Raw genomic sequence first — 12,637 nt, 5'->3', positions numbered from 1 at the left:
TTTTTAAAAACATTTTTTACTTATCCATTTTTTTACTGAACACTTATTTGTCTTAAAACTGCATGGTTGGTTAAGGGCTTGTAAGTTAGCATTTCACTGTAATGTCTACACCTGTTGTATTCGGTGCATGTGACAAATACATTTCATTTGGATGTGTGCCACATGGTTTGAACATAACCACATCCACTCACCACCCCCACACTTCTTCTCTCTGCCGAGCCCTTACGACCTCTAACCCACTTTACTTCCTTCACACACAGCACAGGACAGTATATGTTCACTAAAGGCTCCTAATGTTGTTGGGGAAACATTTACCTGCTCTATTAAAGGGATACTTTGGATTTGTCAGATGAACTCATTGGATACCATTTTTATGTCTCGGTATCCAGTATGAAGGAAGTTAGAGGTAGTTTAGCCACTCAATGCTACTTAGCGTTAGCGCAATGACTGGCAGTCTATGGTATCTACTAGCGTGCGCTAACGCTAGTTAGCAACTTCCTTCAAAACTGCACGCAGAGACATAAGAATGGTTTCCGCGAGTTCATCGGACTCTGGAGAAGTAGATAAAAGGCTTTGTTGCCAAAATCCCGACGTATCCCTTTAACAGATTATAGATCCACTCTCATGCTGATGATCCACTGTTGAGAGAAGTATGAACTCAGCCAAAGCCTATTCAGACTGATGTTGTGATCATGCACAAGATTGTTTTCATCTACGTGCTGAATCCTGGAACGCATTAGTCAGAAGAACACCACAAAAATGTGACACGTCATTGGCTTGATTCTAGTTCATTAGTTAGTCCTCTCCTCTCTGTCTGACAGCTGGGGGGTGAGGTGGGGCTCAGGACAGGAAGAACGTATTTCCTGACTGGGATTGGGTTCAGGGGTGGAGGGAGGGAGGGAGGAGGGCGGTAGGGGGGCAGTCGTCGGTTCAATTGCAGCTCTCGGGCTTGAGGGAGAGAGACAGGAATAAACAACACAACCCCACTGAGAAGCCTCACAGGAGAGGCAACCCTCACTTAACCCTCCACTGTCCAAAACCAGCTCTGACTTAACCCTCCACTGCCAATACAGTATACTGTGCATTTGGAAAGTATTCAGACCCCTTGACTTTTTCCACATTTTGTTACATTACAGCCTTATTCAAAAATTTATTAAATTGTTTTTTTTCCCTCATCAATCTACAAAAACTGTTTTTTTAGAAATGTTTGCTAATTTATAAAAAACTGAAATACAACATTTGCATAAGTATTCAGACCCTTTACTCTGTACTTTGTTGAAGCCCATTTGGCAGTAATTACAGCCTCAAGTGTTCTTTGGTATGACGCTACAAGCTTGGCACACCAGTATTTGAGGAGTTTCTCCCATTCTTCTCTGCAGATCCTCTCAAGCTCTGTCAGCTTGGATGAGGAGCGTCGCTGCATAGCTATTTTCAGGTCTCGCTAGAGATATTCGATCGGGTTGAAGTCTGGGCTCTGGCTGGGCCACTCAAGGACATTCAGAGACTTGTCCCGAAAGCCACTCCTGCGCTGTCTTGTCTGTGTGCTTAGAGTCATTGTCCTGTTGGAAGGTCACCCCAGTCTGAGGTCCTGAGTGTTCTGAAGCAGGTTTTCATCAAGGATCTCTTTGTACTTTGCTCCATTCATCTTTTCCTTGATCCCGAAGAGTCTCCCAGTCCCTGATGCTGAAAAACATCCCCACAGCATGATGCTGCCACCACCATGCTTCATCATAGGGATGGTGCCAGGCTTCCTCCAGATGTGACTCTTGGCATTCAGGCCAAAGAGTTCAATCTTAGTTTCATCAGACCAGAGAATCTTGTTTCTCATGGTCTGAGAGTCCTTTAGGTGCCTTTTTGTAAACTCCAGACGGGCTGTCATGTGCTTTTACTGAGGAGTGGCTTCCGTCTGGAAACTCTACCATAAAGGCCTGGCAGATGGAGTGCTGTAGAGATGGTTATCCATCTAGAAGGTTCTCCCATCTCCACTGAGGAACTCTGGAGCTCTGTTAACGTAACCATCAGGTTCTTGGTCACCTCCCTGACCAAGGCCCTTCTCCCCCCGATTGCACAGTTTGGTCGGGCGGCTTACCTCTAGGAAGAGTCTTGGTGGTTCCAAACTTCTTCCATTTAAGAATGATGGAGGCCATTGTGTTCTTGGGGACCATCAATGCTGCAGAAATGTTTTGGTCCCTTCCCCAGATCTGTGCCTCAACACAATCCTGTCTCGGAGCTCTGCGGACAATTCCTTCGATTTCATGGCTTGGTTTTTGATCTGACGTGCACTGTCAACTGTGGGACCTTATATAGACAGGTGTGTGCGTATCCAAATCATGTCCAATCAATTGAATTTACCACCAATCAAGTTGTTGAAACATCTCAAGGATGATCAATGGAAACAGGAAGCACCTGGACTCAATTTCGAGTCTTATAGCAAAGGGTCTGATAACTTATGTAACTTTTTTTTTATACATTTGCAAAAATAAAAAATTAACTGTTTTCACTTCGTCTTTATGGGGTATTGTGTGAGATTGATGCGGGAAAAAATGTATTTAATCCATTAGAGAAGGCTGTAACGTAACAAAATGTGGAGAAAGTCAAGGTGTCTGAATACTTTCCCGAATGCACTGTATAGCACAAGCCTCTCCTACTCTGTACTGTACTATACTGTACTGAATTGGTCTGTACTTGCTCCTGAGCTGAGAATCTGTGTTGTCAGTCTGATCAGATCTGTGTGTTACAGCTATGCCATCACTGTCTGGTACTTTGATGCCAAGGAGCGGGCCGAGGCCAAAGAGAAGTACAGATTGGGTGAGTTACAGTTCTGAATGTCTGACTTACATGTAATAGTGTGCCTGAAATGATTTATGCACTTTGTACAGTCCACTTTTCAAAAGGTATTTAAACTTGTCTCCTCTGCCATTTCTTGTGTTCATAGCAACCGGACAGAAAGGTGTTCAAGTGCCCGTCACTCAAAACAACAAAACCTAAATCCCGTCCAACGCCCCCACGAGTGCTTTCTGGATGTGCATGTGCCTACCCGCGCTGCTATTGGACATTTTATTCTGAGGGGAGACGCTGTAAACCCAGCAGGCCCTGCCCACTCTGTCTCTGTCAGTCATCTGAAACAGCTCTTGATTGGCTGTGAGGAAATACGGCAGCATCTGATTGGGCGGTTGAGGGAAAGGGGGCGGAGATGGAACACGGTGGAATCAGTTGGTGAGAAGAGCGAGGCAGGGTCAGACTAACTCAGGTGGCATAAGGGCCGAAGAGGATGAAGATGACTCATCTTCATCAGAGAAGTAAAAAAAAAAAAATTTGAGACAAGAAACCGATTGGACCGGCTCTTGTTTTTCAGTTTTTGCCCTTTCAATAATCATCGCTGTTTATATTATAATTAGAAAGAAATCTTCTCAGCTAAGTCAAAAGATGAGGGTATTTTGTCCAATCAGAAAGCAGGCCTAAGGAGACAGGAGCACCCTCTGTATGGTCGGAAGAAAACGATTGCATCCGGTTTTCAGGGGAAATGGAAAGCGAGCCGGTGACGCGACTTCCACTTTTGGACGTTACCAATCTTAACTCCTCCTCCAAATGTACTAGATTGGTTCAACAGTGCAGAAGAGAACCTCCCCCAACATTTTTTTTCTTTCTTCTCTCCCATCAGTTTAGAACAGGACAGTTAGGGAAATTTGTTTGGAGGTCCTGACCATCACACACATCGTGACACATCCAGCATGTTGCCTCAGCTACATCCAGCCGTCAATCAACAACGCGCCGTTAAAGAGGAAGTGACCTCACAGGAAATGATCCTTTACATATAATACAGCAGGGTGGCATTCAGCTTCTCCCAGCAGTCATGTTGCTGGAGAAACTGTTAGGGTTAGCCACCTGCCACCAGCGTACAGAGAAGACTGAAGACTCTCTTTAACGCAGAGAAGCATGAAGACTATTCAACTCGACTTTTAACTCGACTAGTCAAACAGATAAAGTGCTTTCGCGGCCTCCTCAATAATGTTTGTTTGTTCGTGCGACAGCCAGTGAGAATCTAAGGAGTGTGCCATGTCGGGAACGCAATGTAACAATTCCAAGAGCGTGTTTTTGTTTGTGAAACGTTTTGAAGGCGGCGCCGACGCAAAGCTCACACAGACACTTCCACAAAAACACTGGAACCTGTGCAAGCCGTCGGTGGGTCGGGTCGAAACAGGGTTTGCTGAATGTTAATAGGGTGTATTTTGTTGACGTGTGTACAACTGTGTGTATCTGTGTACGTGCGTGAGGGAGTGTAAGAAGATGTACTGTACAAGCAAACCTGTTTCTAGTACCTTAGTGGTCTCAATTGCACCTGTATGCCCCAACCCTACTGGTACCAAGACTAGAGGCTGCATCAGCACTATCAACATCACCTACAGTGCATTCTGGTCTACTCACACATACAATCGATTGGACACGGTTTACCACGACATCTGAATCTAACCTGACCCCAAACCCTCAGTCAACCTTGTTCAATTCCACAGAAGCAAACGTTAATGCACAGAAGGGTCTGTGTGAAACTACTGCAGTGTATGTCTGGCTGTGTGTGTGTTTTTTTTCTTCTATACTTGTGGGGACCAGAAGTCTCCACAAGAATAGTAAACAATCAGAAATTTGACCAACTGGGGACATTTTGTTAGTCCCCATAAGTATAGTTCTATGGGGTTAAGGTTTGAATTATGGTTTGGGGTTAAGGTTAGGTTTTGGGGTTAGGGGAGGGAAAATAGGATTTTGAAAGGGAATATGTTTTGTGTCCCCACAAGGCTAGTTAAACATGACTGTTTGTGCATGTGTGCACCCTGGCCTTGAATGGGGGTGAGGATGCTCTTGACTTTGTATGTGTGTGTGTGTGTGTGTGTGTGTGTGTGTGTGTGTGTGTGTGTTACAGACTGGGTAAGAGAGAAGTAAAAAATATCACTTTTCAGAAATGCTATCTGTAAATGATAACAATGGAAATTTAGAAAATGCTTTTATGCTGTGGATAATATGGTTATTGAGATGCAATAGTAACGAAAACAATGAGAACAAAAAAAGTTGCCTCATTTTTTTTCAGAATTTTGCAGTATTTAATTAAAGCGTGTTTTTGTATAAGAAGACTTGTTATTTTGCCTTCTTGAATATGGAGTACTGCTTTCTGATTCTGGACAGAGTCTGATATCACTGATCACTGATCACTGATATCACTGATATCACACAGAGCATGGACCTTCACACTGTGGACGTTCAGGGGAATTATGGATGCTATTTATACACACACACACACACACACACACAGAGGCCATACAGTAAGAAGTCCAGTCTCTCTAACCACAATTATGCAGCCATTTCCTCTCCCAGACCTGTCTCAGCAGGAGTGATGGAGGGAAGAACAGGGAGGTATAACGATGGAACGAATGGCAAGAGACAGAGAAACAGAGAGAGGAATACAAAACTGTGGTAAGGTTGGCAGATTGCATGTCACTAAAGAGTTGAGGAGATTACAATGTGGTCACACATTGCAATCGCACATTGTTTTGAAGAACGGAGTGAACTCAAGGGTTCCATTCCAAATGACACCCTATTCCCTATGCAGTGCACTATTTTTGACCAGTAGTGCACAAAGGAATAGGGTGCCATTTGGGACATAGTCTATGAGATCCCCTTAATCTGCCCCTCCCCCTATACTAACCCCATACCTGCTCCTCCCTCTACTACCTTGTTTCATAACCTCAATGCTCGTAGCCTCAGCCCCCTTTATGTAACCGTATCAGTATCACGTATCTACCAACACGGCTGCTACAGTATGTGCCAACATAAATCCACTCACACACACACACACACACACACAAAGATGCACTCACGGAGAGACACACAGTGAGAGAGTGAGACCCACCCACACATCATTTGGAAGATTAACACAGCCACACAAACACACACCAAGACAATGGTCCGAGTGCCTCTCACTTCTCGCCTGGAGAAAAAAAACTTCATTCACATCCACTTATTTTTCTGCTCACTCCTGGAGCCAGTCCAGAATTATATAGTCACCACACAAGCGCCTCTTCTGATAACCACAACCTCAACATCTCACTGCTCAGTGTTCAGGGCCCATCTCCCAAAGCATCTCAAGAGTAGGAGTGCTGATCTAGGATCAGTTTAGCCTTTAAGATCATATTAATGAGATTATAAACTGATCCTAGATCAGCACTCGTACTCTGAGGCGCTTTGTGGATACTGGGGCCCAGACATCCAGACCAGCAGGCTTGCCTTGTTGAATGGACTGTTCCTGTTGGAATAGTACCGTGGTGTGTCGCCCTTCAATTATCACAGTATAAAACCATTTACTGTTTGCACTTCCATTTTAAAAGCGTGATCAGCATAGAGTAAAGCCCTGGCATCTTCTCTTTCACAGAATTTAGCAGACGCTCTAATTCAGAGCGATTTACAGTGGTTTTAATACTGGTCCTCCGTGGGAATTGTAAGCCACAACCCTGGCATTGCAAGTGCCGTGCTCTACCAAGTGAGCCACACAGGACACCCATTTAGTCTAACCCAGGATGTTGACTGCTGAGAGGTCTAGGAGGTATGTTCTGTACTGGAGCACACTTCTGCCATTGTCTTCAACTAAAGAGGTTCTCCCACCTAAAGCTTTCACCAACTTCATATATTCATTCCATTACTCTCGGTTTCTAATCAGATTTTCTCCCGTCCCTCCCTAGCCCTGAGCATTATTCAGGTAAACGCTAAAACTGATCTTAAAGCTGGTGTGTGTGTGTGCGTGTGCGTGTGCGTGTGTGTGTCCAGCATGGTCAGTAGTAGGGTGGCGTGACTGAGACCAGAGTGTCAGCTGCTCATCACATCAAAGGGTTGTGTGCCTTCCTGAAAGCCCCTTGTCAACACACACACACACACACCCTTGTTCCTGAGACCCCCCGTCTGCCTCCCCGTGCTCCTCACGCTAAACAATTGTCAGGTAGGGCGGGCATGGTTGGTCGGTGTCCCCAAGGACTGCAGGGAGACAAAGGGCCCACCGCACAGAGAGACCGACAGGAAGAGGTCCCCCACTTATCCTACAGTGACCAGTCACACATGCACGCACACACACATCCAAAAGCAGCAGTAAGCTACACAGTCATTGACACATACAGTGCCTTCAGAAAGTATCCACACCCCTTTACTTTTTCAACAACAAAAAATAATTGTGTTGCAAAGAGGGATAAACATTTATTTAATCCTCTTTTTTTTCAACAATCCACCCAAAATACTATGTAATGTCAAAGTGGAAGAAAAATTCTAGCAATTGTAAAAAAAATAAAACAATAATAATAAAACAAATATATCTTGATTATAAAAGTATTCGACCCCGAATTACCTTTGGCAGTGATTACAGCTGTGAGCCTTTCTGGGTAAGTCTCTTAAGATATTTGCACACTTGGATTGTACAATATTTGCACATTATTTATTTTTTTAATTCTTCAAGCTCTGTCAAGTTGGTTGTTGATCATTGCTAGACAGCCATTTTCAAGTTTTGCCATAGATTTTCAAGCCAATTGAAGTCGAAACTGTAACTAGGCCACTTAGAAACATTCAATGTCATCTTGGTAAGCAACTCCAGTGTATATTTGACCTTGTGTTATAGGTTATTGTCCTGCTGAAAGGTGAATTTGTCTCCCAGTGTCTGTTGGAAAGCAGACTGAACCAGGTTTTCATCTAGGACTTTGCCTGTGCTTAGCTCTATTCAGTTTCTTGTTATCTTAAAAAAAATCCCTAGTCCTTGCGCATACCCATAACATGATGCAGCCACCACCATGATTTAAAATACATACATAACGCTTTGTATTCAGGACATGAAGTTCATTTATTTTTTGCAATTTTACTTCAGTGCCTTATTGCAAACAGAATGCATATTTTGGAATATTTGTATTCTGTACATGCTTCCTTCCTTGCACTGTCATTTTGGTTAGTATTGTGGAGTAACTACAATGTTGTAACTCTTTTAAAGTCACCATTGGCCTCATGGTTAAATCTCTGAAAGGTTTCCTTCCTCTCTGGCAACTTAGTTGTTAAGGATACCTTTGTCTTTGTAGTGATTGATACACCATCCAAAGTGTAATTAATAACATCACCATGCTCAAAGGAATATCCAATGTCTTTTTTTTTAGAGACATCTACCAATAGTTGCGAGGCATTGGAAAACCTTCCTGGTCTTTGTGCTTTGAGTCTGTGTTTGAAATGTACTGCTCGACTGAGGGACCTTACAGATAATGTGTGTGTGGGTTACAGAGATGAGGTAGTCATTCAAAAATCATGTTAAACACTATTATGGCACACCGAGTGAGTATATGCAATTTATGTGACGTAAGCAAATTGTTACTCCTGGACTTATTTAGGCTTGCCATAACAAAGGGACTGAATAGTTATTGACTCAAGACATTTCGGCTTTTCATTTTTAATTCATTTGTAAAAATAAAAATAATGCTGACATTATGGGTTATTGTGTGTAGACCAGTGACAAAACAATCTACATTTAATCAAGTTTAAATCCAGGCTGTAACAAAACAAAATGTGGAACAAGTAAAGGGGTGGGAATACTTTCTGAAGGCACTGTACATGGAGAACATTCACACCCCTAACATCAACACTACTGTAACATATTTAGAGTCAGAGATTCTAAGCACATTTATAAAGCCTATCCAAACACAAACCAAGTGGAAACTAAAAGGGGCATTACTGTAGAGGCATAACTTTTTTTTGAAACATTGGAAATGTTGTTCAAAAAAAAACACTGATAACCAAACTCAACACGTAACTTCTAACTACAATTGACCACATTTCGTTTCCATCAGAATGCATGGTCCCCAAAATGGTTGCCCACACGTGCGTAACAGCCGGGCACAGCAATAAAGCAGCACAGACTCTACACTGAACCTTCTAGAAAAAGTTGATATCTTCACCGTGTCCAAGGGTTGTTTTTGTACCTTTCACATGTTCCCCACTAATTCGGGTCCTAGGAGAAACCCTGACACACAAACCATTTCAAACCCTAAAACTGTTTCATTGGCCCTATGATAATGGAATCCGTTTTGTAGTCTAGCGATGCCCTCTGGTGGCTGAATGAGCTAAACACAAGGTGCAGGTAAAGTAGAAGGAAGTTAACAGGATGCGCCTAGAGAGGAAATCTGGTAGTAAAGGAGAAACAGCCTACGTTAAACATTTACAAAATAAAATACACATTTCATAAAGGAAGATTATGGCACGGTTTATTTTACGATAAACGCTGGACGGCGCTACAACAGTATGTTTGCACGGGAGCACCGCCTCCTTTCCGTATGTCGTTTGCAGTGTGAAAGTTCACAGGGCATGCAAAGGTCGTGTTGTGTTTTTAGCGAGCTATGGCTGCCTTGAGTTGGTTTACGTGCAGACAGCTGCCGCGTATTGCAAATCAGTTCGCCTGGGTTGTGAAGCACGTCAGGCCTCAGTACCTCGGGGGACTGCCGGTGAGGAGAGTCCACGGGTCGTCGCGGAAATGGGTGGCTGAGAAGGGGCCATGGGGCAAGGCTCGGATGCCAGAGTATCATCTTCTGACAGAACTCGATAAGGCGGATGCCTTGGTAAGTTCAAAGGGACGGTAAAGTCTTGCCATTCTAGAAGATGATGTGCGACTTGATTCGCCTTGTTGCTTTTCCAAATGACCTGAATGTACTCCTGCGTTACAGAAAGGATCTGTGTGTGCGGACATGAACCACCTTTCTAAATCACTGCTATTTTTGTTTTGCTCTGCAGATGCTGAAAAAGTCCCACGAAACTGGTAACTGCACATTTAGATTAGGAAGAGGCTCAAAGACCTAGGCTATTTATTGAATTACTTTGCTATGCATTTTGCTAGAATTCCTGTTGTTCTGTTCTAGGGTTCCTGTCTTGGTTCCGGAACGGACTCCTGGCCACCGGGATCGGGGTCATCGCTTTCGTCCAGAGTGATGTGGGACGAGAGGCAGGATATGGTAAGGAGACTAGGAGGGCCAGGGATGTGGCTCTATATTCTATTGGAGCAAAGCATAATTATGAGAAAAGACCTTAAAGGTTACTGAAACACACCCATTATAAACACAAGTTACTTATTTAGGTCATCCACCTCTCTCTCTCTCTCTCTCTCTCTCTCTCCCCCCCCACCCCCAGCCTTCTTCATCCTGGGTGGTGTGTGTGTATCGTTCGGCGGGGCGTCCTACGTGGGCAGCCTGTTTTCGCTGAGGAGGATGATGCTTCTCTCCCTGCCTGCAGTGCTGCTGAATGTTGCTGTGGTGAGCAGCGTCGCCCTCTTCTGGCTGTGTGCGGTATCTCTCTACATCGGACGCCTGGAGGTGGAGATTATACATGAGGAGGACGAGGACGATGACGGAGAGGAGTGTCCAGACTGTCGGGACCGCGCCAACCACTCCCATGGCAACCGGCACCACGGCAGCAACAAAGGCCAAGACAAGTAGAGAGTGTGAGTGGCAAAGGTGACGAGGTGTGTGTGTGAGTGAGTGAGTGAGAGAGAGGACTGAGAGGAAGTGTGTATGACATTTAAAGAGATGGGGGGGAATAAAGGGGATCAGTGAAAGGCATGATGTATTTGGATGGTGGTGGTTTGCTGACCTCTGATATTAATCTGTGTGGGTGGGTGATTGTGTTAAATTTCTGGGATAAAGAGTTAATTTTTTGTTCATAATATCAATGTTCGATTTTTTTTTTTAAATTGTAGTTTTATTTTGCACAGGCACTCTGTAAGAGTGCCTCGTTTGAGTTGATTTACTCCTGATCATGTTTACTTTATGAATCAAAGTGCCCTGTACAATTCCTAAGCCATACTCTGAGCCAGCTCATGCTGTGTTCACCTAAATATGGTTTTGTTGATGTAAAAAAAAAAAAACTTTAACAATTATCAGTTTATTCTATATTTATTACGAAGGAGTACTTGGATTCTCTGTAGTAATCCATGCTGGTGATGTAGAATGAGGAGATGTAGCCCATGTTGCAGTGTTGAATGGATGAACTAGCGCTATGTGAATTTGCGATATAATGTATAAATACTGTAGGTAAGTAATCAGCAATGGTCTATATTTGTGTAATCGATTTTCTGTGTGTAAAAGTCTGGGTTTTTCTTATGCGTTCTGTATTTTAGATTGAGACGTTTCTTTTAACCCATAAAGGCTTTGGCTTAAAAAAAATTTCCAAAGGGTTTTGTGATTCAATATACTTTTGTCATAAAGCAAATGACAACAACAACAAAAAATGTCAAAGTGCTATAAGTTTTAATTATTTTTATTTAAACATGTTCAATGCAATCTTGATAGTGGATTTCTATAGAGTAGTTTAGTTTTAACTGTAAAGTATCGTTATTTCATACCTTTACTCAATCGAGGCTTGAAAGCTGCAGCCACAACGTAATCAAAATTACCACCCTGAACCCCATGTCTTTTTGGAGAGATTTTAGTGAGAAACTATAACATTTGTTTAACCCGTGTGTTTGTATGAGATGGACATTTACAGTGCATTTGGAAAGTATTCAGACCCCTTGACTTTTCCCACATTTTGTTACGTTACAGCCTTATTCTAAAATATATATATATTTTAAATCCCCCTCGTCAATCTACACAATACTCCATAATAACAAAGCAAAAACAGGTTTTTAGACATTTTTGCAAAAAAATTGATAATTATTTTACACATTTGCATAAGCGTTCTGACCCTTTACTCAGTACTTTGTTGAATCACCTTTGGCAGCGATTACAGCCTCGAGTCTTCTTGGGTATAAGCTTGGCACACCTGTATTTGGGGAGTTTCTCCCATTCTTCTCTGCAGATCCTCTCAAGCTCTGTCAGGTTGGATGGGTAGCGTTGCTGCACAGCTATTTTCAGGTCTCTCCAGAGATGTTAGATCCAGGCTCTGGCTGGCCCACTCAAGGACATTCGGAGACTTGTCCCGAAGCCACTCCTGCATTGTCCTTGCTGAGTGCTTAGGGTCGTTGTCCTGTTGGAACCTTTGCCCCAGTCTGAGGTCCTGAGCGCTCTGGAGCAGATTTTCATCAAGGATTTCTCTAGTTTGCTCCTTTCATCTTTCTGTCGATCCTGACTAGTCTCCCAGTCCCTGCCGCTGAAAAACATCCCCACAGCATGATGCTGCTTCATCGTAGGGATGGTGCCAGGTTTCCTCCAGACGTGACGCTTGGCATTCAGGCCAAAGAGTTCAATCTTGGTTTCATCAGGCGAGAAAATCTTGTTTGTCATGGTCTGAGAGTCCTTTAGGTGCCTTTTGGCAAACTCCAAGTGGGCTGTCATGTACCTTTTACTGAGGAGTGGCTTCCGTCTGGCCTGATTGGTAGAGTGCTGCAGAGTTGGTTATCCTTCTGGAAGGTTCTCCCATCTCCACAGAGGAACTCTGGAGCTCTGTCAGAGTGACCATCGGGTTCTCGGTCACCTCCCTGACCTAGGCCCTTCTCCCCCGATTGCTCAGTTTGGCCGGGGGGACAGCTCTAGGAAGACTCTTGGTTCCTCCAAACTTCTTACGTTTAAGAATGATGGAGGCTAGTGTGTTTTTGGGGACCTTCAATGCTGCAGACAATTTTTGTGGTACTCTTCCCCAGATCTTTGCC

At 43.6% G+C, this 12,637-nt stretch overlaps 2 protein-coding genes across 2 annotated transcripts in view; both read left to right on the top strand.

Moving 5' to 3' along the window:
* LOC110507058 (egl-9 family hypoxia-inducible factor 2) overlaps nt 1-5,123 on the top strand; it is a 35,883-nt gene extending 30,760 nt beyond the window's left edge. Inside the window, exons 5-6 of the mRNA XM_036965633.1 lie at nt 2,741-2,808; nt 2,936-5,123. Coding sequence (XP_036821528.1) covers nt 2,741-2,808; nt 2,936-2,988 — 121 coding nt within the window. The 3' untranslated portion in view covers nt 2,989-5,123. The remainder of the gene's footprint in view (nt 1-2,740; nt 2,809-2,935) is intronic.
* Nucleotides 5,124-9,307: 4,184 nt separating this feature from the next.
* On the top strand, nt 9,308-11,850 carry tmem160 (transmembrane protein 160). The gene is made up of 4 exons (XM_021587426.2): nt 9,308-9,617; nt 9,790-9,814; nt 9,915-10,007; nt 10,183-11,850. The coding sequence occupies exons 1-4, from the start codon at nt 9,399-9,401 to the stop codon at nt 10,485-10,487; spliced, it is 642 nt and encodes a 213-aa protein (XP_021443101.1). The 5' UTR covers nt 9,308-9,398; the 3' UTR covers nt 10,488-11,850.
* The last annotated feature ends 787 nt before the right edge of the window (nt 11,851-12,637 follow it).

This window comes from Oncorhynchus mykiss, chromosome 27 (genome assembly GCF_013265735.2).
Source record: "Oncorhynchus mykiss isolate Arlee chromosome 27, USDA_OmykA_1.1, whole genome shotgun sequence".
Lineage (NCBI taxonomy): Eukaryota > Metazoa > Chordata > Actinopteri > Salmoniformes > Salmonidae > Oncorhynchus > Oncorhynchus mykiss.
The sequence above is the reverse complement of the archived record's forward strand: the minus strand, read 5'-3'. Positions and strand labels throughout refer to the sequence as shown.